Here is a 23,291-nt window from a genome sequence, read left to right on the forward strand (position 1 = left end):
ATTTCAAAAAGCCACTGTTTCAAGAGCTGCTAAAACTTCAAGAGCATCACTATCATCAGATAACTTTTGTATGCAGACTTTTTATCAGTATTTTTAACATGCTTGGACCTATTAGTGGCTTGTATACAATATTGCATGAAATTTTTAACAATCTGTGAATTGCTTGTGTGATTGCTTTGTATTATTAGTTATCAGTTCAGTGGTGCTATGAATTAGAGACACCATATGCCTAGTAATTTAAAATACATAAATAAAATACCTCTTAACTTTCTTCTTGTTTCCTGTCTTTGTGAAGGAACTATTTTAAAATTTCTTTAATCTACAGCTTCAAGAATCTTGTTTAATGAATTAATTTATTTATTTATTATTGGATTTTTTTCAGTGGGTTATATGCAGGTACACTCTACTACATCTTGTTGACATTCATTTCTTACTGTCTTGCACAACATAATACAGTTTTGTTTACTTTCAAATATGAAATGATTCCCCAATGTCAGTCTTTTATTAATAAATTTCTAATGGTAACATCAAAAAGAAAGTTTCTAGTGAATACCATGAAGGACCCTTCCCACAATAATTTCTAAGATGCATTTATTAAATTTTTTCACAACTAGTTTTATTAAATAACAAAAAAATGGAACAAAATATTTCACACCAGAATTAAAATGCCAAAACTGGAATTAATCTTAGAAAACTCTAAACCTGATCAACAAATTTCAGATGCGTGTGCTACATGAACACTAATTAAAGTTCATTTATTTACTTAATTCATTTTTGCATAATTTGGATGAGTAGATTTTATATTTAAAACACTAATTTACAATGCTGTATTCAGTAATATTATGTCTACACAAGGCACATTATGAGTGAAAAAGTGTATTAAAAATAAAAATATTTAATATTTTACATCATAAGACATAGTACATACAGGATCACATACAATGTGGTAATATTAATTAATGGTTACAAGAAAATGAATGAGCAGTAAATGCATTTAGGACGGAATTGAGTTGTGCTCAAAATAAAATTGTTCGAGTATTATTCTCTAGCTCTTTCCCTCATTTGTTTTACTTTCTATTTTTAATATAAACAAGCACCCCAGACAGTTTACCATAATGTTCATACCAGAATCAAACACATCACGCATTGATTAGTAACACTGTTCACAACTATAAAAAAAGAGACATAAAAATCTGAAATCTAACATTAAAGAAAATGGTTTTATTAACAGTTAATGGAAGCCTGTCACAGAATGTCCCTTTGTAACTGTTCTGCCCATCATGAAATTACAACACATCCAGTATGTTTCTGAACAGAGCACGATAACAAAAGAGAAACCTGTTTACTGATGTAGTCCCTTGGGAGGTTCAAGCACCGGTTTCCAAAATATATATAACTTTCGTTCACCCATTACATTACTCACAAAATGTGGGGCATTATCTTCTTACTATATTCCCCATGAAAGATAACAGACTGGAAAATTATTTTATGGTGTGACTGCTGAACTGCAAGAGGACTATCTAATAATTGAACTCAAATTGTCGATCAACCATCAGAGCGCAGATGCTGCAAGGATAATCTGAAAACAAACATACAATTAAAGTATAACTCTAAGAAAAGTGACAAATATGAGAGCATTATTGGTCCTAAAACAGTCTCTGATGTGTGTCTGCTTGGTTAACAGGTGCGAATGAATGCAGTACACATACAAGAAGTTAATTCGATGTCTTGAGTGATTCATAGTAGAGATAGTACTTAATTAGTACTAAACTAATGTTACTAATTTCAAACCCAAATTTTCTGTACTATTTTAATTACAAGCAAATTAGGAAGTCATTAAAATTCTTTGTTCTAAATACAGTAGGACTATAGGCTCATTAGAGATGGTAAATAATTGGCACTGGACTACTGTTACTAATTTTAAACTCAAATTTTGGTGCTATTTTATTTTCATGCAAGTTAGGAAGTCATTAAACTTCTTTGTTATAAATACAGAATGGTTATAGGCTTGTACAAGTGTCATCTCGGTGAGTACAGTCCAAACAAAATTAAAGGCAATGGCAAAAAATGACAAGGTAAAATGCATTTCATATTGGTATGATTTCCCTGTCTCCTCACTCCAACTCACTGTCAATGTAAGTGAACAGAACATTGATAACCAACTCTTGAACCAAAGCATTTCAATTGTTACCCACAACTGGCATTACCTTTGGCATAATGAGAGTTTTAAAACTATGATTTTGATCATATTGAGTAACATTGTAATGACCTCATTTGGCTTTTTCTCCCTTTCATTTCCAACCACATTATCACATAAAGAACACAGACATGGTTGTTTCAGAGTAGACAATTACAGAGCTGGACAGTTGTCTGTCATTTATGTAAACTTGTGAATGAGTCTACATGTTAAAAAGAAGTTACAGTATTAAAACCATTATCACTACAACACTTCGCTCTAGCTTGCATGCATTAATTCTAGTGCTCACTAGATTGATGTCATTAAGGTTTTGATTTTTAAAAAAACTTTAAGATGAAAAAGCTAGATAAATGTTTAAAGTGATGATGAAGTTACAGGTGACTGATAGCTCACAATAAATGTAAAACATGCAAACCGTACATGAGCATGCAAAATTTTCTTACAAAAACAGAGTCCTTACATAATAAATGTAGTGCCCCATAGATACTGCATTCCAGTAGGCTTTCTCACTGGGGTATGCTTGATTCCAGAAAGTTGTGGATAATACAAAGATGTGTGAGCCTCACAAGCATGGAGTTTAGACCACCACACATCTTATCTCTTCTGATATTTCCAAAACACAACTACTTCTCTTGCAATTTTGGAAGATAATGTTTGTATAATGAAGTGAAGCCTATAACAACTTTTTCTCCATTTATTTGCCTCCAGTCTATATTCTCCTGTAAAGATGAGTCACACTATATTGTTAAAATCAAATAGAACTATAAAATTTCCATCGTCCTTCAGTTATTTTATCAATGTTATCTGTTCAGCTCTTCTGTATTAGCCTGTGATGTGGACACGTAAGCATGTGTAATAGAGGTTGGCTTTTTCTTGCATTCAAAGCTTAACAGAACGGATCTGTTACTGCTTTCCTTTTAACAACTTACCTTTACCCATCATTCAGTTCATAACTATGAGACTATCTGTTAAAACTTATGTAGTTGTTATTACCCCACAATCATCCATCTCAAAATCATCTTCTAAGTTCACTTTACTGATATCAACTAAGCCTAACTTAACTTGCTCATTTTTCTCATAGCTTTTCCAGTTCACCTACAACATTCACTTCTCACATTCCACACTTCTACTACTGTATCAGCAGTATTTCTCGTCAAGCCCCTAACAAAATGTTACTGAGCAGTTCTCACCTGAATATCTGAATGGGGAATTAACTTACTTTCAGAATTTAATTTGTATACGAAGTGATCATTATGAGACTATGTTGAAATACTGAATGTTCCTTCATTATTACACTAGTGATTGCTGTTCATTCATAACCCTAAAGGGACAGCATAATAGGATGCCTACAAGACCTTTGGAAAAATGAAATCTTGATACATTCACAATGGACATTTAGTGTCCATAATTATTACTTTACCTGACTGGACTGTAATTAGTATTCAGAAAGTGCATCACACCCAGTATTCAGAACAAGCTTTGACTCTCATACATTTGCTCCTTAATCTGGCTACAGTGCTCAGTTCAATAGTTTTATACTTACTCTACTTGAACAGAGTGTGAGTTTGCAAATGAGATATTTCCATTGTATGGATTTTGTCAGGCACTCTGAGATTATGCTTCTCACACATCTTCTCAAAAAATTATGTAGAGTTTGAAGGGAGTTGATTTAATATACCGTGTTATCTTCTTGACAAGCTGCCTTCATATGTCCCTTCAGACAGCTCTCTTTATCCTGGTACCTAGCACTATAGCACCTCCAAATGCCAGTTTTGCTGAAGGAAAATTTGAGCCATGACTGGTATTTACACATTACTCCCTGAGTAATTCTATTTAAGTCCTTTCAACAAACTACAGAAATTTTAGCACATGAAGAAACTCAACTACAATGAAATTTCTTTTGCTCTAGTGCCTTCAAGATAATTCACTTGGTAGGTAGATCCAACAAGTATATGCAGGGTAAACAACCACACAACGTCACAGATCACATCCATCATTTTAAATAACAGCGACATTTTTAGGATTGATGTCTGCTGCGGTTAATCCTACACAGGGATGAAGGAGGGGGCAGAAAAACACGAGAAATACTGGGGAAATACAATCAATCTACAAAGCATATTACTTACAAATCACTTCTGCAAGCTTCTAGAATATTGCTCAAGTGCATGAGACCCATTCCAGTTGACAGTAACAAGGGATATTGAATGTACACAGAGAAGGGCAGCATGAATGGTCACAGGTTTGTCTGACCTCTGGGAGAGTATCACAGAGATGCTGAAGAAACTGAAATTACAGATTCCTGAAGATAGATGTAAAGTATCCTGAGAAAGCCTACTTGAAAGTTTCAAGCTATAGCTTTATACTATAACCCCCCCCCCCCCCCCCCCCCCAATTTATTGCTCAAACAGAGCTAATGAGAACAAGATGAGATTAATTGCAAGATGCACAGATGCATTTAAACAATTATCATTTCTGTGCTCTATACATGAATGGAATGGGTAGAAACCATAATAACTGATACAATGGGACGTACCCACTGCCACACACTTAACAGTGGTTTGCAGAGTATAGATATGGATGTAGATGTAGAATACTGGAGATCTGCTGGCAAGCAGTCTGTTAGAAACCAGTTCTTGGATTCGGCACTAAAGTAGACACAGTTGTAGTAAAAAAAAGCAAGATTTTGGAAAATATAGCTGGCTTGGCTTTACGCTGACATTCATTACATTGGGTCTCACACATACAACAAAATTACTTGTTCCAGCACTTTTCCAAGACATCTGATACACTAGGTTCTCACAGTTACTCCTAACATCATACTGCAAATGATTCTGGGGCTCGTAAAAAGCTGCAACACACATTCATAATTGATAAGCAGTTAACATTACTTGTGATCTGGAAATACAGAATAGTAGAAGACATGTGCATGCAACAGACCAAAAAGACTGCATTCTGATATGATTCCTAGAGTGATAGATGAATCAAAAGTATAGCTCTTCCTTGTATTTGTGAATGCAATTGCAACACACACACACACACACACACACACACACACACACACACACACACACTCTTTGGTGACCTTTCTTCAACTAGCATCACTGGATGGTACTAAAACTGGAGAAGATGGACTGTATGATTTTGAACAACTACACACTAACAAAGTCTACACGTAGTTGGATCATTTCATGTCCATTGCTATTGACAGTGTACCTTCTAACCAAGGTGAATTAATGGTTGATTCTCCAAGTGCTTGATGTGTTCACTCTACAGACAGCACTCAACTAAATGACCATCACTATAAAAATTGCTCTGTTTTACAGCATGTTTTCTCATACACACACAACAAGGAAAGGATATGTCTTTACAACTACAATCATACTACACAGACAACAGAAAAGTGCATGGTAGAGGGGATTTCCCGTTGCACCTTGTATTAGGTTTCTTCCTATTCCTGCCAGTGACTTTCTCCTTAGGTCAAACAAGTCTTAGGTCTGCCTTTCTCTGTATAAATTCAATATCTCCTGTTAGTCATCTTCAGTAAGGTGCCACACATTGTGTATTTAAGCAATCTCCTTTGTAGACTGCATTTTTCCAGTATTGTACGAATGAACCAAAGTCTTCCATTTGGTTTACTTACAATTGAGTCTGTGTGCACATTTCAATTAATACATCCAAATTGTTACACTAAGGTATTTGTTGAGTTGACCCATACCAATTACGACTACTGATTGTAGTGACAAGATACTATGTTTTTGCGATATCTGAAGTGCACATGTTTACATTTCTGAACATTTAAATAAGTTGTCAATCTTAGCACCACTTAGAAATCTTACCATGGTTTGACTGGATATCTGTGCAATGTTTTACAAATAGTACTTTATTGCATCTTCTGCAAAACTACAAGGGTACTATTAATATGACTTGCCAAATAATTAATAAACAACAAGAATCACAAAGGTCAGAACATACCTCCATGGAGTATACCTGAAGTTGCTTCTACTTCTGACAGTGACAGTCCTTTCACAATCACATTCTATGTCTACCCTACCAAGAAAGCCTTAACTAGTCACACATTTCTTTGATACTCCCATATGATCGTATGATGAGCATACGTGGTACCGAGTCAAATGATTTTCAGAAATAAAATTAAAAATGTTGCAACTACCCAATTGTTTTGGTCCATGATTTTTAGGATGTTACTCAACACCACTGTAAAGGAATATTTGAAAACAGAATTCGGCATTTAAGCTTTTGCTTTCTTATCCTAAATTTCGAATCTTTGTCATCCAAGAGCATTTGGATACTAACTTTGTTACCACTGACTTCCTGTACATACAACCAGAATTTTTTTAAATTTAGAAAGGGGCTGTTGATAAGATTCTGCTGGGGTAACTGTTGAAATCTTGAAGCTCTATATACTGTGCAGTAGCTGTTGTTTCTTTAGAAGCTTCTTTCTGAGCCTGTTGGTGATGGAGAATCCTTCCCAACATCCAATGTTCTCCGGTGCCAATCTGCTAAACTCAACCACAGTTCTTCTGTATGATCCTGCCCAGAGCCAAACATTTGGAATTTCCTCGTAAGGCATGATTACTGCTACTTTATCTAGTTAACTCAATATGTGTTAGTGAGGTGATGTTTTCTCTAAAGTCTTCATTTAATTCTGAGGATGAGTCTGGTGACCAACACAAGAAATCAATTGTAAGTTCACACAAATCCTTGGTACTAGATCTTACTCAGTCACATTCACATACATTTTCAATTCCTATCTCGATAGAATCAAGTTTCTTGTGTACTATGACAAATACACAATCTCCAGTTTCCATTTGCCTATCCTTTTAATACCCACATTTGCCCAAAAATTCTCAGTACTGTAGGTCTTAGGTGCATTTCTGTACATAGTATTATGTGAGCTCCATTGTTTTTAGAATTGCTTTTGCCACTATTTTGAGTTTGCTTCAGCAGTTGATCACTAGGATTTTAACTGTACATTACATGAAGTTATTTTTTCGATCTTACACTATTAAGTGTGAGTTTTTACATAAACCATACTCCTGTAAACACTGGCTGAGAAGGGTTTCATTTACAAGTGTGATGTCGTCCGTGATGTATGTAATATTGGTAGTAAAGTGATTGAGTTGGAAAATGCAGCACTTTATTGCTGTTTATCATTGACAGTATATTATAAAGATGTGTACACTGTGTTCTATAACGCGCATTTAATAAGTAATGCAACACATGTTTTTCTGAAGGCAGATTGGTTTCATTCAGGATTCCAGTACACAATATTATTGCCCACTCTTTTGGCTACAAAATCTTATTTTTCAATATAATTTCTGTTTAATGGGACAGCCTTAAACCACCTTACTGGCAGGGCCTGTATGGCTACATCGTAACACTGTACTGGTTCATGCCAAAACCAAGATCTTACTGCATCAATAACCTCCTTAACATCCACATACTGCTTCCTGCAGAGTGCACCCCTCATTGGGCCAAACAGTTGGGAGTTGGAAGGTGCAAGATATGGGCTGTAGGGTGGGTGAGGAAGAACAGTCCAATGAAATTTTTTGAGCTCCTTTTGTGCGTGCGGACTTGTGTGACGCCTTGCACAGTCATGGAGAAGAAGAAAGTAATTTGCATTTTTGTGGTGTCAAAAAACATATTGAAGTCATTTCTTAAATTTCCTGAGGGTAGCATAGTCCACTTTAGAGTTGATTGTTGCACCGTGAGGAAGAATATCAAACAGAATAACCCCTTCAGAGTCCCAGATGACTATCACCATGACTTTACCCACACAGAGTGCAGCTTTGAACATTTTATTCAGAGAAGAAGTGGTGTGGCGACACTCCATGGATTGCCATTTTGTTTCTGGTTTGAAGTGATGTACCCATGTTTCATTGCCTGTAACAATGTTTGACAAAAAAATTATCACAATCAGCATCATAATGCCCAAGCAATTCCTTCATTGCTCTTTATGGTTTTCTGTTAGGCAGTGAGGAACTCAACCTTTTCGTTCCCCAACTGGTGGAAGAATGTGTCAGCACAACAGAGGTGCTCAGCTGCACAGCAAATTGTTTGATTGTGATCCATTGATCACCTTGAATGAGTGTGTGTGCATGTTTCAACATTACAGGACCCAGAACTGTGTGCAGCCAACTGGCATGTGGGAGATAGAATATGTCTGCATGACCTTGTTGTGGTGATGACAGACATCTCGCCCAGTGATTCACCACGCTTTTGCTCACTGCCAGGTCTCTAACGTATTCTACAAGCACCTATAAATATCTGCAATGCTCTGGTTTTTGCACGAAAGGAAACCCAGTGATTGCTATCTGCTTGGAACACACCTCCATTACAGAGGCCATTTTGAAGGCTACGTATAGCACTGCCACCTATAGGAACTTTAGGAAACTATACGGGTTAATATGGGATATTTCATGATAGCTCACAACAAATTCTGCCTATTTTCAAGCAAAACTGGCGAGAAAAAACATTGTTGCATTACTTATTGAATGCCTCTCACACTCACTTGGTGGTGAATTAATGAATGGCAGCAAAGCATCTGCTTTTCTTTCACCATTAATTGTGTTACTGGTATAGTGCATAAACTCTTCCATCTAGGAATTGCTGACACTTGGAGAGTGGTCTGCACTGATTGGCGGCAGTGACCACACATTCACAATGTATCTTGCAAGGTTGCTATTACTATATCAGAGGGAATGGAACTAATCATGTTCAAGTCTACAACAGTAATCTGCCATAATGCATTGTTTGCCCAATGTTCAAATATCTGAAATTCTGTAATGGTCTACTTCTGTTGTAGATGGAGCTGATTAAAGCCTCTGGGTCTCTTCAGATGTTGTGAGAAATGAGGATGGTGTGACCTATTCGATGACTCCCATGCTGTGATAAGTATTCTAGCAATTGATAGAGGAGACAATGAAACTGACACTGTCAAATACATACTGGCAGAATGTTACGCTTGGGTACAGAATCTTCAGTGTGATTGGATGTTGGTGGCTCTAGCTGTTGGACTTCATGATAAGGTCTATTAAACCTCTAACCAGCAGGTACGGTGATCAGATTATTTCATCCAAAGTTCCTGTGAATGCAGAGAGCTGTAGCATGTGGGATAGGAGAAATGGATGATCGAGACCAAATGACAGCAATGAAGTCATGCTGTTTAGATGTCACGTTTTTTTTTTCAAATTTCTGTTTTGCCTTTTTCTCCTGGAGTCACAGAGTATATAAGGTACCGTGTTCTCAGTCACACTACAGAATTTGTCACAGTGTGGAAAACAACTTTCATACACCATTGACTCAATTTAAACCAAGATTACTGAAGCAGCTGCTTTTACCATTCTCTTTGTTCATTTTTATACTTTCAGGGACAGCACACACAGTTAAAACCTTTCACCTGAACTTGGAAGATTAAAACAATTTTTCTGGTGTAAATTGTGCTGAAAACAATGTATTCCCTATATTTTTGAACGACTGTTTCTACATGAGATATTACTCATGAAACCTGCTCCAACAGCTCATCTAGAGTGAATTGGCATTTCCATCTACATAGCTGATTATCTCCTCTACTGATGCAGAAATTTCTTCGTCCCCAGGGCATCCTCCTTTTCTGAACTTTTTATTGAAGTGTTCGTGATACTTTGCCTCTGGAGTGCATATGTCTTTGGGCATCCTTACTCTCACAGTATTAACTGTAATTATATTGTCCTAAATGAGGGTTTGAACACTGCAAGCCTTCCAAGTACAACTGTTTTTGTCTTCTGTTTTCCAAGAAATTTACTGTCAACAACTTCCACATGAGACAGACAGCTTTCTAACCAAATTTCAATTCAGCTGAACACAAATGTGAGGCTCCCCATGATGAAGGCTATTCCTCTGAAAGAATTTCTTTCAGAAATTCTATCTGAGTCAGCTCTAGCATATTTCCTCCCCCCCCCCTTTTTTTTTTTTTTTTTTTGCAAGATTCATGAACACCAACTCGTTTTTAGCTCCTTCCCATCTTCCCTCAAATAACTTGTGTTTACCTATCAAATCCCTTTCCCACCAACATTACATAGGTCACTGGCAACATCACACTTACAAATTAAACAATTCTCAGCCATTGTTTAAAGGGTTATATTTTACATAAGAAATCAATATTTGCATATAAGTACTTACTTCATAAAATGAAAGTAACTCTGTGACATAGCACACTGGGATCTCTTTACTTCCTCTCTTGTTTTGCCATCTGCTTCCTTAAAATTCATTTTTTCATGTCTGACTAATTAGCATTAACATACATGAGTATAATCTGTATTTTCATGAAAGAGAAAGGTTGGTCCTCAGTCTTAAGAAATATAACACCAGGTCTAATTTTGTGCTTAGTTTTGTGTATGTAATCAATTTCCTAATTTATTTTGACCATTCCTAGTTAATACATTTTATATAGGGTGAAATTAGTAATTGTTTCGTGACTTAGATTCTAGTGTTGACTTTTAAACAAATATAAATTCTATACTAATTATAAACATTTAGAAGAAGAAATACTTGGATTCTTAAAGTATTCATTTGGCTCCATTCGAAAACATATTAGCAAAGCCAGCCCTTAATTAATTCCAAAGTAATTGCCAGGTTTGTCAAAAGTATTGTTCGTATAACTAAATCTATTAATTTCATTATTTAAACAAGTGATTTGGTTGAACCCTTGTAGTAGAAGAAACTGTGAAAAAGAAGGAATTTTTCTATACATTCAGTTAATTGAATGAGTTATGTTTCAATTGTACACTCTGTAACTTTAACATTGAACAATGTATAGTTTCAGGGCCTATTATTGTGAGGAAATATATAGGCCCAAATTTTGTTAGCAAGACAGTCAGTCCACGACCAATTTTCAGACAAGAAACCTGTATTATTTAGGCCCACAACAATGCATCAACTTAATTGTGAAATAAGGGTAACACAAATAGGCCATCTGTTTAAATAATGGCTTGTCTGTTCAATAGTGCCACACGTACCATATTATTCTGCAAGAACTGTGTGGTTAGGTTTGTACTGCTCATAGATGTTCAACGGTTTACTATTGTAGCAGTTGACGTTTGCTCGCAAGCTATTAATGAGGTTTATCGAAAGTTAACCAACAGTGAACTGGCCATATTAACTGTGTAATAATGGGAGGTTGTGAACATTGAAAGTGAAGAACTGTGAAACACAACTGTGCAACTGTCGGCTACATCATTTACATTGGACGGCGTTGAACTTCCACCCTCCATTTTTGAGCCAGTATAACAATGCAGTACATCAGTCGAAAGGACTATCAACAAAGAAATAAAGCAGACAAACGTCACAACTCCACGGTACAAAAAATGGACTCACTGACATTATTTTGTCTTCTCACATAAGAGAAATGGATGGGAAACTTGGGGAGGCATAACCTGTCAGCAAACTGAAGAATAAGCAGTGCTCATGGTGAAGAAACTGATCTTTTCTAGACTGCAACTGTCATACAGGCTGCCTAATAATGTTTCCCATCTTACAGTGTAGACCAATGTGCAGATATGCATGTGGTTATGTCCATAGCGTTTCTTGCATTACTTTTACTAGTAACTACTATCTGCATTCCATGCAGTGTTAACACATGTGGCACAAAATAACCCACAGAAACGTCTGTGCATTGCATCACCACTGATTCATAAGGCACACTGTGGAAGGATGTGGTTGAACCCTTGTAGTAGAAGAAACTGTGAAAAACCTGGTAGATGCTTCTTGTGACATAGTGGGGTCGAGACCAAGTGGGGAATTACCTGCTCACTCCTCAACTTGTAGACCTATGAAGGTGGGAAGTGAATGAATACAATTCAGCGATCTGCATTCCCTCACACTTCTACCCCTAATTCCCGCCCCCCCCCCCCCCCCCCATGTCCATTCTGTCATACCCCCAGAACATAATTTATCCCTTATACCATACCATGCACTTAGCTGCAGTAAAAACAGTTAATATTTGCTCTTAATTCACTTCATTTAACAATGAATGTCGATTTAACGACATTAAAATGATATTAGTAATAATTTACAATTTTTCAGACTCCTGCACTGTGCAAACCATTATCCCTGGAATGCAAATGAATAGGTCCATTATTCGAGTTATTCAACAAAAAATTTAAAAAAGTAAATATTATGAAAAGAATAGATTGCTACTCACCATAGACCACTGATGCTGAGTCGCAGATATGTAAAACGAAAAGACTGTCAAACAAGAAAGTTTTTGGCCAGAAAGGCCTTTATCAGGATTAGACAAAACACACACACACACACACACACATACACACACACAAACAAACACAAACACAAACTCTGTCTGTCTGTCTGTCTCCAGCAGTGAAAGCTTATTTATTTGATAGTCCTTTTGTTGTTCTATCTGCTGTATTGTGAGTTGCAATCTACCCTTTTCACAATATTGTCCTTATTACACCCTGAATTTTCCATTGATTATGTCAATTCAATTGTCTCTAATCTTTTTTTAAATATTAAAAACTCTCAATGTGAAAAGCTAAGAAAGTGAAATTTGCTCATATCAAATACACAAAAAGAAAATAATGAAAAAACATGCAAATTTGTAACAAGTTAATACTGCTACATTGATACATTTCTGTGTGACCATTTAAGGTAGAGCAGTCTGATGGAACTAGTTACAACCTACAAAGTAATGACAGTATTTGAAACAAGTATGAATCCATGATCCATGCATTTCTACTATACTTAAAGAAACAGAAAAGCCTTGATCTTTTTAACAGGCAGTAATAAAGCATGATCCATTACATTCAGTGTTTGAGGAAATCATGTGATAGTAATTTCTAATGGCGAGGTACACTTTGCAAGTACAATAAAACAGGTAGTCTCTTTACTGTAGAGTAACTCTTGTTTTAAGGATGCCATTGCTTGCGACATGTAAATAAATATTATTTATGGTGTCAAACTGGATGATCTCTGACTATTCATGCACTAACTGAACGTCTGCAGGAATCTCAAGTGGATTGTGATTGAAGTTATAAGCTGAAAAAGCAGTCCAGTTCACTGCAGCTACAAGGAGCTGGTACTCAGTGTACCAAGAGAAATTATAGGTGGAATATAAAGTGTACTGGTGCAGCCTAGGGCATACTGCATATTAGTTATGCCACATCGTTTATTTTTTAGTTCTCACAACTGCAGTCCGAGAGCATATTGGACTAGAAATGCTGGGCACATGCAATACAAGAACTTGATTTGTGTATTTGGGACCATTACTCTATTGTCAATTTGAATAGACTGGATTTTTCAAATTTAGGATGCATCTCATGGGTTTTTTACTCTGCAAGCGAGTGTTACTGCTACTCTGGCTTATTTCAGAAACTGCTTATTGAAAATAACTTTTGATCTACTCCACCTGATATTGATTCTGCTCATTAAAAGAAAAATACATCTGGCCTCTGTAACTTTTAGAATGGATATAATTTGTTGGAAGGTACACTTGATTAGCATTTCATGAGGAATTTTGTCATTTTTTGTGAGTGACTATGCTACTAACTAATTGTATTTGATAATATTTATTGTAAGAACTGAGATTTTCTGTGAATATCTTTGTTATCAGATTGTATGATGGAAACAGAGATCAAGGGTTAACTGTGTGTGTCTTTCAGTTGTGCACTTAGAATCCCTGGCATGAACTTTACAAATCTGAGGTGGCTGCACAAAAGCATCTGAACTGAAAGTGAAATTCAAGGAAGGAGTGCACAATGAAGAGTGGTTTGGTTGGAGGATTTTGTTTTTTTAAGTCTCAAATCAAGCTAATAGTGGCTGAAAACCACGAAGTCCAACTCTCAATGATGTGTGGTGTACATAAAGGCAATGAAATTGTAACAATTGTGCAAATATGTCCATGACGAAAAGTGTTTATTCTAAGAGACATTATTGCTGATCTTTGTTTATTCTTTGGTTTTTATAGTGATTTGCCATGTTCATTCTCCCTTTGTATTCTCAGACTGTTTTATGCTTTTGCACATTGTGTTATTAAATGTTGTAATAAAGCAGATTTACTCCAAACCATATGTTTGGTGACTCCACCATGATCCCTGGAGTTGATTGACATTTCATATAGTTTTGCTTCAAATGTCAAGCATGATCCAATTGTGTTAGCTGTCTGCACATTGAACCATAGTACTGTCACAAACATCAAGTGCAGATCAACTACGCCAGCCACATACCGTCCACATACTGAACTATAGTTTTGCAATGTTGAATCTACCACTGACTGTTGATGTGCCTTGGAGTTTGCCAATTAAAAGGGTCACACTTAACCACCACCATTCTGTCGGCAAAACCTAATCTTGTGGTTTGCAAAACTGGAGAGTCAGTTTGTGCCAGCTAACATCACCGCTGATGAAACCATATACAGTTGCATTGTATCTGCATTAAAGACACGGCCATGGAAGTGCAGGTCATTCTGCCTTTGTGGACAAGCATTGACTGGTATTCTACGATCAAGAATGCCCGATCACTCGTTTGTCACAGTCTAAAGCTGTAGACCACATTGCAGAAATTTAACCATCCATAGGTGCAGCAGTTATTGGCTCACCATCAGATAGTACTATCACATCTTACTGGCTTGCTATAGAAGTCATTGCTCTTCAAAAGCAGCATACCAGTTGCCAGCCACAGTACCACTGCTCACAGAGGAAATGCAGCCAACCAGCCTCAGCTGCAAAGATTTGTTGATACCACAGCCAGTTTGGCACTGAAGTGTGGAAAAGTAGACTTCCATATGAGATGGGAAAGGCACCGGATGGTCAGCAATGATGGTGGCTGACATTCCAAATGGCAGCCATCAGTTGTCTGTCACCGAGTTCTGTCAAAACTGCAATTCTCAGTGGACACAGGAGCTGATGTATTAAGACAATCATGTTCCTGCCTGCCTCGCATCAGTAGTGATTACTATTGTCTCTTTGCTGCCAGTGATTCTACCATCCAAACATACAGTCGTATGGTAGTGTTGCTAAACCTAGGTCAACATTGTAAGTCTGAATGACAATTTATTGTGGCTGATGTGATGCATCCTATCCTTGTAGCAGACTTTCTATCATTTTACAGTCTGCCACAAGACCTTCATTATCAGCATCTACTCGACACAATCACTAATTTGGCCAGTGATGGATGTGTACACTGTGTGAATGATATTGTTGTGCAAATGATCTCAAGTGATTATCTGGACGTAGAACTTCTCAAGCAGTTACCGGAGATAACTAGGCAACTACAGACAGTAACATCACTACGGCATTCAACAGTACATGAAATACTGACAACACCAGGACCAACAATTCACGCTTGACATCATTGCCTAACACCAGAAAAGTTGAAAGTAACAAAACAAGAGCTTACCCTTATGCTCACACAAGGAATCTACTGCCCATCAAGCAGTTGCCTAGCCTCGCCACTACACACAGTTCTCAAGAAAACCAATGCTAGAACAATTCCTGATCGATATCTGGTCACGCACATTAAAGATTTTGTGTTCAACAACCACAGCAGGCACATCTTTTTCACATCAAATTTGGTACATGTGGTACCCCAAGTACTGGTTGTTCCAGAAGACATAGATAAAACCGCCATATGTACCTCTTTTGGTCTCTTTGATTTTATGAGAATGCCTTTCAGTATAAGCAAAGCTGTGTAGAACTTCGAGTGTTTTATGGATTAAATTACACAAGATCTCAACATCTGTCACGCGGGGAAAGGGGGAGAGGAAGCGGTGAGGAGGGGGGAGGGATGGGGGGAGAGGAAGTGGGGGGAGTGGAAGGGGGAAAGGTTTGTTGGTTTAAAAGAGGGTGGGAGGGAGCAAACTGCTAGGTCATTGGTCCCTTGTTCTGATTAAAATAATTCCACACGGGTGGGAGTAAAATAATCAAGACATACAAAACACAGCTGGGAGAAAGGAGAAAACCACAAAAATGACAGAAGGGCAACAAACACTAAAATGGACAAAATTGGACAAGAAAACCACAGAGAGATGCAAAAAACATGTAGAAGAGATAACAACAAGAGAGCAGATTCTGTATGACCATGAAAATAAAAGGGAGAAGCCAGCCACCCTGCAACACATTAAAACCTCCAGCCTAAAAGCACTAGTGTGGAGGACACAGAGGGGCAAAAGACATGCACTAAAATGTAGATGAAATGATAAAACCCACCTTCATGAATAAAACGTAAAACTAAATGTGCTGTTGAGGCATTGTCGTCCAAGACCGAAGGTAGGGTGCTGGAAAACTTAAAAGTCTGCCGCACAGCAGCTAAAAGTGGGCAGTCCAGCATGAGTTGGACGATCATCATTTGTGAGCCACAGCGGCACCGAGGTGGGTACTCGCAACGGAGGAGGTAACCATGTGTTAGTCACGTATGGCCAATGTGGAGCCGGCAGAGGGCAACTGATTCCCTGTGAGAGGACTGCATGGAAGACTTCCACACATTCATAGTCTCCTTGATGACACGCAGTTTGTTGTGCGTACTGTTATGCCATTCCATATCCCAAAGCCGAAAAACCCTGTGGTGTAAGATAGAGTGCAGGTCAATTTTGTAGATACCCATCTCCAGAAGCGGTTTCCGCATAGCCTGTTTGGCCAGCCTGCTGGCAAGTTTGTTGCCTGGGATTCTGATGTGTCCTGGGGTCTACACAAACACCACTGAACGACAGGACCATCCCAGGGCATAGATGGACTCCTGAATGGAAGCTACCAAAGGTTGGCCAGGGTAGCATTTGTCAATAGCTTGTAGGGTGCTCAAGGGGTCAGTATACAGGAGAAATGACTTGCCAGGGCATGAGCGGATGTGCTCAAGAGCATGAGATTGGCCGCCAGCTCTGCAGTGAAAACACTGCAACCACCTGGCAAGGAGTGCTGTTCAATACGTCCTCCATGAACATACACAAAGCCTATGTGATCATCAGCCATCGAACCATTGGTGTAAATCACTTCACAGCTCCGGTACATGTCGAGAACCTAGAGAAAGTGATGGCAGAGAGCCGCAGGGTTAACAGAGTCCTTAGTGGCATGCAAAAGGTCCAAGAGAATCTGCAGCCTAGGTGTACACCATGGAGGTATATGTGAATGGATCTCAAGGAGAGGTGGTAATGGGAAGGACTCCAGTTCAGACAGAAGGGACCAGACGCAAACTGGCTGCTGATGAGGGAGATGAACTGCCGAGGTTGTGAAAAAGAGACGGTAATTTGGATGCACATGGGAACTACGAACTTGTGCACCGTAACTGGTGAGCAGTTGTGCATGCCTAACCTTCAATGGAAGGGCTCTAGCCTCCACCAGGACACTGGTCACCGGACTCATTCTAAAAGCTCCCGTCACTAGGCGAACACCACAGTGGTGCACTGGGTCAATTAAACGCAGCACTGAGGGCACTGCCAAACCGTAAAACACACTCCCATAGTTAAGGCTGGATTGAACAAGGGCTCTGTAGAGCTGCAGAAGCGTAGAGCGATGTGCACCCCAGCTGGTGTTGCTCAGGCAGCTGAGGGCATTGAGCTACTGCCAGCAGTTCTACTTAAGCTGACGAATGTGAGGTAGCCAAGTCAATCGGCCATCGTAAGCCAGTCCTAAGAATTGTTATGTCTACACTACAGTGAATGGATTGTCATTAAGGTAAACTTCCGTTTCTGGATGAACGGTGTGGCGCTGACAGAAATGCATGACACATGACTTTGTGGCTGAAAACTGGAAGCCGTGGGCTAGAGCCCACGACTGTGCCTTGTGAATGGTGCCCTGTAGGCACCTCTCAGCAACACCAGTGCTGGAGGAGCAGTACAAAATACAGAAGTCATCTGCATATGGAGAAGGTGAGACTTACAGCCCTACAGCTGCTGCTAGACCATTAATAGCCACGAAAAATAGAGACGCTCAATACCGAGCCCAGTAGAATGCCATTCTCCTCCATATGAGGGAAACTACGAGAGGCACCCACTTGGACATGGAACGTATGAAGCGACAGGAGGTTTTGGATAAAAATCAGGAGCGGGACGTGGAGACCCCACTCATACAATGTGACAAGGATATGATGTCACCAGGTCATGTCATATGCTTTATGTAAGTCAAAAAAGACTAATCATATGTTCGCATCTGGAAAAGGCTGTTCGGATGGCAGACTCAAGGGACACAAGATTATCAGTGGTAGAGCGACCCTAGCGGAAGCCGCCCTGACATGGAGCCAGCAGACCACGTGACTCCAGGACTCAACCCATCCGCCAACACACCATACGTTCCAGCAGCTTACAAAGAAAGTTGGTAAGTCTGATGGGTTGGTAGCTATCCACATCAAGCAGGTATTGACTGGGTCTGAGCACCGAAATGATGGTGCTCTCCTGCCATTGTGATGGAAAGATGCCATTGTACCAGATCTGGTTGAAGATGATGAGATGTTGCTTGTAATCAGATGGGAGATGTTTAATCATCTGACTGTGGCTCTGATATGGCCTCAGAGTTGCGTCGGGGCAATGTGCAAGGGCACTGAGGAGCTCCCACTCTGTGAATGGGGCATTATAAGGTTCACTGTGGTGTTTAATGAACAAGAGAACTTTACTTTCCATCCGCCATATGAGGGTGCGTAAGGCTGGGGGGTAGTTCTCCAATGCAGAGGCTCAAGCATAGTGCTCAGCTTGGCAATCACGCTTACATGTGAAGATAAAACACCATTGATGTTAATGCCAGGGACACCTGTTGGGGTCTGGTACCCACAAACACATCTGATCTTCGTCCAGACTTGGGAAGGTGATGTGTGGCACCCAATGGTTGACACATACCTCTCCCAACACTCCTGCTTCCATCGCTTTCACAAGTTGGCAAACACAGGCATGGAGCCGCTCAAAGGCCACTAGGTGCTCTAGGGAAGGGTGTCACTTATATCGCTGTAGAGCTTGCCGACACTCTTTAATTGCCTCGGCGACTTCCGGCGACCACCAAGGGACTGTGTTTCGCCAGGGGCACCCTAAAGAACGAGAGATCGAGTTTTGCACTGCAGAAACGATCACTGTAGTGACCTACTCAATGATGACATCGATGGCACCATGTGGAGGAGATTCAGTGGTGACAGCAGAGGTGAAGGCTTCCAAGTCTGCCTTGTTTAAAGCCCATCTGGATAGATGCCCGTAGGCATGATGCCAGGGGAGTGACAGGAAGATGGGGAAGTGGTCACTACCACACAGGTCATCATGTGCTCTCCAGTGGATGGATGGGAGGAGGTCAGGACTGCAAATCAAGAGATCAATGACCGAATATGTGACGTGTGCCACACTGCAATGTGTGGGAGCACCTGTATTTAAGAGGCAGAGGAGTTGTGACAGTAAATTTTCAACCTCGCTACCTTTGCCAGTAAGCATGGTGCCACCCCACAAGGGGTTATGCACATTAAAATCTCCCAAAAGTAGGAAAGGTTTAGAGAGTTGATCAATCAGTGCAGCCAATATGTTCAGGGGTACTACGCCATCTAGAGGAAGAAATACATTGCAGACAGTTATTTCCTGATAGCCACAGCTTCAAGAAGGGTTTGAAGGGGCACAGGTTCACAGTATACTGAGTTCAGGACATAGACTCAAACTCCATCTGACACATTATTACAGTCACTACGGTTCCTGTGATATCCTTCATAGCTGTGGAGGGCAGGGATCCACATTTCTGGGAACCATGTTTCCTGGAGGGCAATGCAGAAGCAGGTGTAAAGCTTAACAGTTGCTGTAGCTCAGCCAGGTGGTGGAAAAAACTGCCGCAGTTCCACTGGAGGATTAAGTGATCGTGAGACTGGGAAGGCATGAAACACTCAATGAGGCAGTCTACACCTCAGGGTCACCTGCTACCACCAGATGAGTACCTGTGTGATCGACAATGATGGCGTCTGATGGCCCAGCAAGATCTAGGTCCTCAGCGGACGCCACAATCTCCACCTCATCCTCAGACACACAGCTTCAGCGGACGCCACAATCTCCACCTCATCCTCAGACACACAGCTTGTAGGTAGTGGTGGTGTGGGTGCACCACTACAGTGCCTTGGTTCTTGGTGGTCTTTTTCTTTTTAGGTTTCTCTCACTGCTCCTCAGGTTTGTCCGGCTGGGAGGGCTTCACTGATTCAGTCTCATGGACTGAGGAGGACTGTGAAGCCCTACCACCATCTACCTGTGGTTGCTTCAGCCACTGGCAGGTATCAGCTTTGCAACTGGCAGGAACCTGGGAAGGGATCCCTTGCTGGCGAGAGGAGCCAAAGACTTATGCTTCTCCAGCTGAGAAGTGGGGGGGGGGGGGGGGGGGTGCTCATGAAGTAGGTTGTGCAGGAGCAACAGTGACCTAAGTGCCCCCACCATCAAGGGGACAGGTGGAGTCTGACGGCTCTGAGAGCCAACTGTATGCGGCGGAACAGAAGATGGTAGAATCGTTGTCATAGTGGTGGTGTAGGTTGGCATTATATGCATAGGATGTAGCCTCTCATATTTTCACTTAGCCTCAGTGTAGATCAGTCAGTCCAGGGTCTTGTATTCCATTAATTTTCTTTCTTTCTGGAGAATCCTACAGTATGGTGCACAAGGTGAATGGTGCTCTCCGCAGTTGACACAGATGGGAGGTGGGGCACCAAGTATTGGGATGTGAAAGATCACAACAGGTGACGCTGGAAGTACAGTGGGAAGGCAAATGGCCGAACTTCTAGCACTTACAGCACGACATTGGGGGAGGGATATACAGCCTTATGTCACAGCGGTAGACCATCACCTTGACCTTCTCAGGTAATGTGTCACCCTTGAAGGCCAAGATGAAGGCACGGTGGCAACCCGATTATCCCTCGGACCCTGGTGGACATGCCAGACAAAATGGACACCTCACCACTCTAAATTGGCACGCAGCTCATCGTCAGACTGAAAAAGAAGGTCCCTGTGAAATATGATACCCTGGCCTGTATTTAAGCTCTTACGGGGCGTGATGGAGACAAAACCATCCCCCAGCTTGTCACAGGCGAGTAGTGCCCGTGACTGGGCAGAGGATGCTGTTTTGGTCAAGACTGACCCTGACCGCATTTTGAACAAGCACTCCACCTCCCCAAACTTCTCCTCTAGATGTTCCACAAAAAACTGAGGTTTCATTGACAAGTAAGATTCCCCATCAACTCAAGTACATACGAGGTACCGCGGTGAATAAGCTTCGCTGCCATCCTTAGTCTGGTGTTCCTCCCACGGTGTGGCCAGGAAAGGGAACCATTTGAGGTCATATTTCTTAGCACTGAAGTTAGACCTTGACCGGTTAGAGACTGCTGGTGTTTGACCATCAGCAAAAGATGACATACTATGCTTTATGGTGTGTCATTCACCCTGATGCCACCCACTCCAACCAGGGGGCCTCCCCACAGGTGCCACCCAGCTGCAGCAAAGGCCACCTGGCAGGATGACAATTTATGGGAGTCCTGATGCCCCAGGATGACAGGCATCTACTCCTTGGCATATGTGGGGAGTTAACAGCGCAGGATCAGCAGAGCGATCCCTGTGTGGTCATGGGGCTACAATCAACAGGGTGCATGACGGCCCCACCACAACGAACTGGCTACCATGCTGGATATCAGGTGCAAACGAGCTAAGTAGTCCATTATCATCAACCGCACAGAAAGTGATACTGCACAGAGGATGGAGAAAAATGCACCCAGGATGGTGCTCTTGCCCAGCAGCTGGAGAATGAGTGAAAATGCAGCTCCATGATGACGAAGGATCCAAGAGGTCTCAGCGCATGATGGACACTATGCACCATGTAAGGTGCCCTTGCCCAATTGGCTCACTCTTCAGAAAAGTCAAATCCTATAGGGACCATCACACAAGGCTCAAATATGTGACTCTTACGATAGGCAGGAATACATCGGGCCTATTCTAACCGCTCGTCCTGCAGGGGGGAAGGTGTGTGGGTGGCGGCAGGGGAAAGGGGTAGTGGAAGGGCGGAAGGAGGAGGCGGGGGGAAGGAGGAGGCGGGGGGGAAGGAGGAGGCGGGGGGGAAGGAGGAGGCGGGGGGGGGGGGAGGAGGAGGCGGGGGGGAGGAGGAGGCGGGGGGGGGAGGAGGAGGCGGGGGGGAAGGAGGAGGCCGGGGGGAAGGAGGAGGCCGGGGGGAAGGAGGAGGCCGGGGGGAAGGAGGAGGCGGGGGGGAAGGAGGAGGCGGGGGGGAAGGAGGAGGCGGGGGGGAAGGAGGAGGCGGGGGGGAAGGAGGAGGCGGGGGGGAAGGAGGAGGCGGGGGGGAAGGAGGAGGCGGGGGGGAAGGAGGAGGCGGGGGGGAAGGAGGAGGCGGGGGGGAAGGAGGAGGCGGGGGGGAAGGAGGAGGCGGGGGGGGGAAGGAGGAGGCGGGGGGGGGAAGGAGGAGGCGGGGGGGAAGGAGGAGGGGCTGCCCCACCAACCTCATAGGCACTCAATGATGCCAAAAAGCCCTATCTGGCAGAAATGAATAGAAACCACCTCTGCAGGTAAAAATAACACCAGGTCAGCCTAGTTGGCATTGTCTGCTAACACCAGATGGAATGTGTCACCAAGATTAAGTTGTCATCTCAAAGCAGCCTAGTTAGAGCAGTCTATGAGTAAACAGGACACAGTCAGGTGGGCTCCGCATTGGCAGTGAGGGGTCCTCACATCTGTGTATGTGGCCATGGATCAGCCAAGTGAGACCAATCTGGAGACTACAGAGAAAGATGGATTCTCTGTGAGAAGTTTGCAGGGAAGACTGGCTCATTGTCATGGTATCCTTAATTGTTCTCAGTTTCTTTGGGGAGATCAGGCCAGACTATTCCGAGTTCCAGACTTCCAGCAATCGATGGCACATAAATGACTGCAGGTCTGGTACTGGGACCTACTTTTCCAGAATCAACATCCTGGTGGCCAGCTTGACCACCTTGTCAGCTTGTTCACTTTCCGAAATCCCAAACTGACTGGGGGTCCAAATGAAAACGACTGGCCACTAAGGCTGATAGAGGTCCAAGAAAAAACCTGGATAACCGTAACCAGTAGATACGGAGAATAACACTGGTCTATAGTATGAAGGCTGATAAGGGAGTTACCACA

The 23,291-nt window shown here is 41.4% G+C and overlaps 1 protein-coding gene across 5 annotated transcripts in view; it reads right to left on the reverse strand.

Moving 5' to 3' along the window:
- Nucleotides 1-372: 372 nt before the first annotated feature.
- LOC126272060 (transmembrane protein 268) overlaps nucleotides 373-23,291 on the reverse strand; it is a 99,965-nt gene continuing 77,046 nt past the window's right edge. For 2 of the 5 annotated variants that reach the window (XM_049974585.1, XM_049974590.1), the window contains one exon: nucleotides 373-1,579. In XM_049974585.1, the coding sequence (XP_049830542.1) occupies nucleotides 1,521-1,579 (59 nt within the window). In that variant the 3' untranslated portion in view covers nucleotides 373-1,520. Of the gene's footprint in view, nucleotides 1,580-2,657; nucleotides 2,917-23,291 lie in introns of those variants that run through there. The other 3 variants (XR_007549166.1, XM_049974587.1, XM_049974588.1) reach the window with 3 other exon arrangements.

The sequence above is a fragment of the Schistocerca gregaria genome, chromosome 5 (genome assembly GCF_023897955.1).
Source record: "Schistocerca gregaria isolate iqSchGreg1 chromosome 5, iqSchGreg1.2, whole genome shotgun sequence".
NCBI classification, from domain to species: Eukaryota; Metazoa; Arthropoda; class Insecta; order Orthoptera; family Acrididae; genus Schistocerca; species Schistocerca gregaria.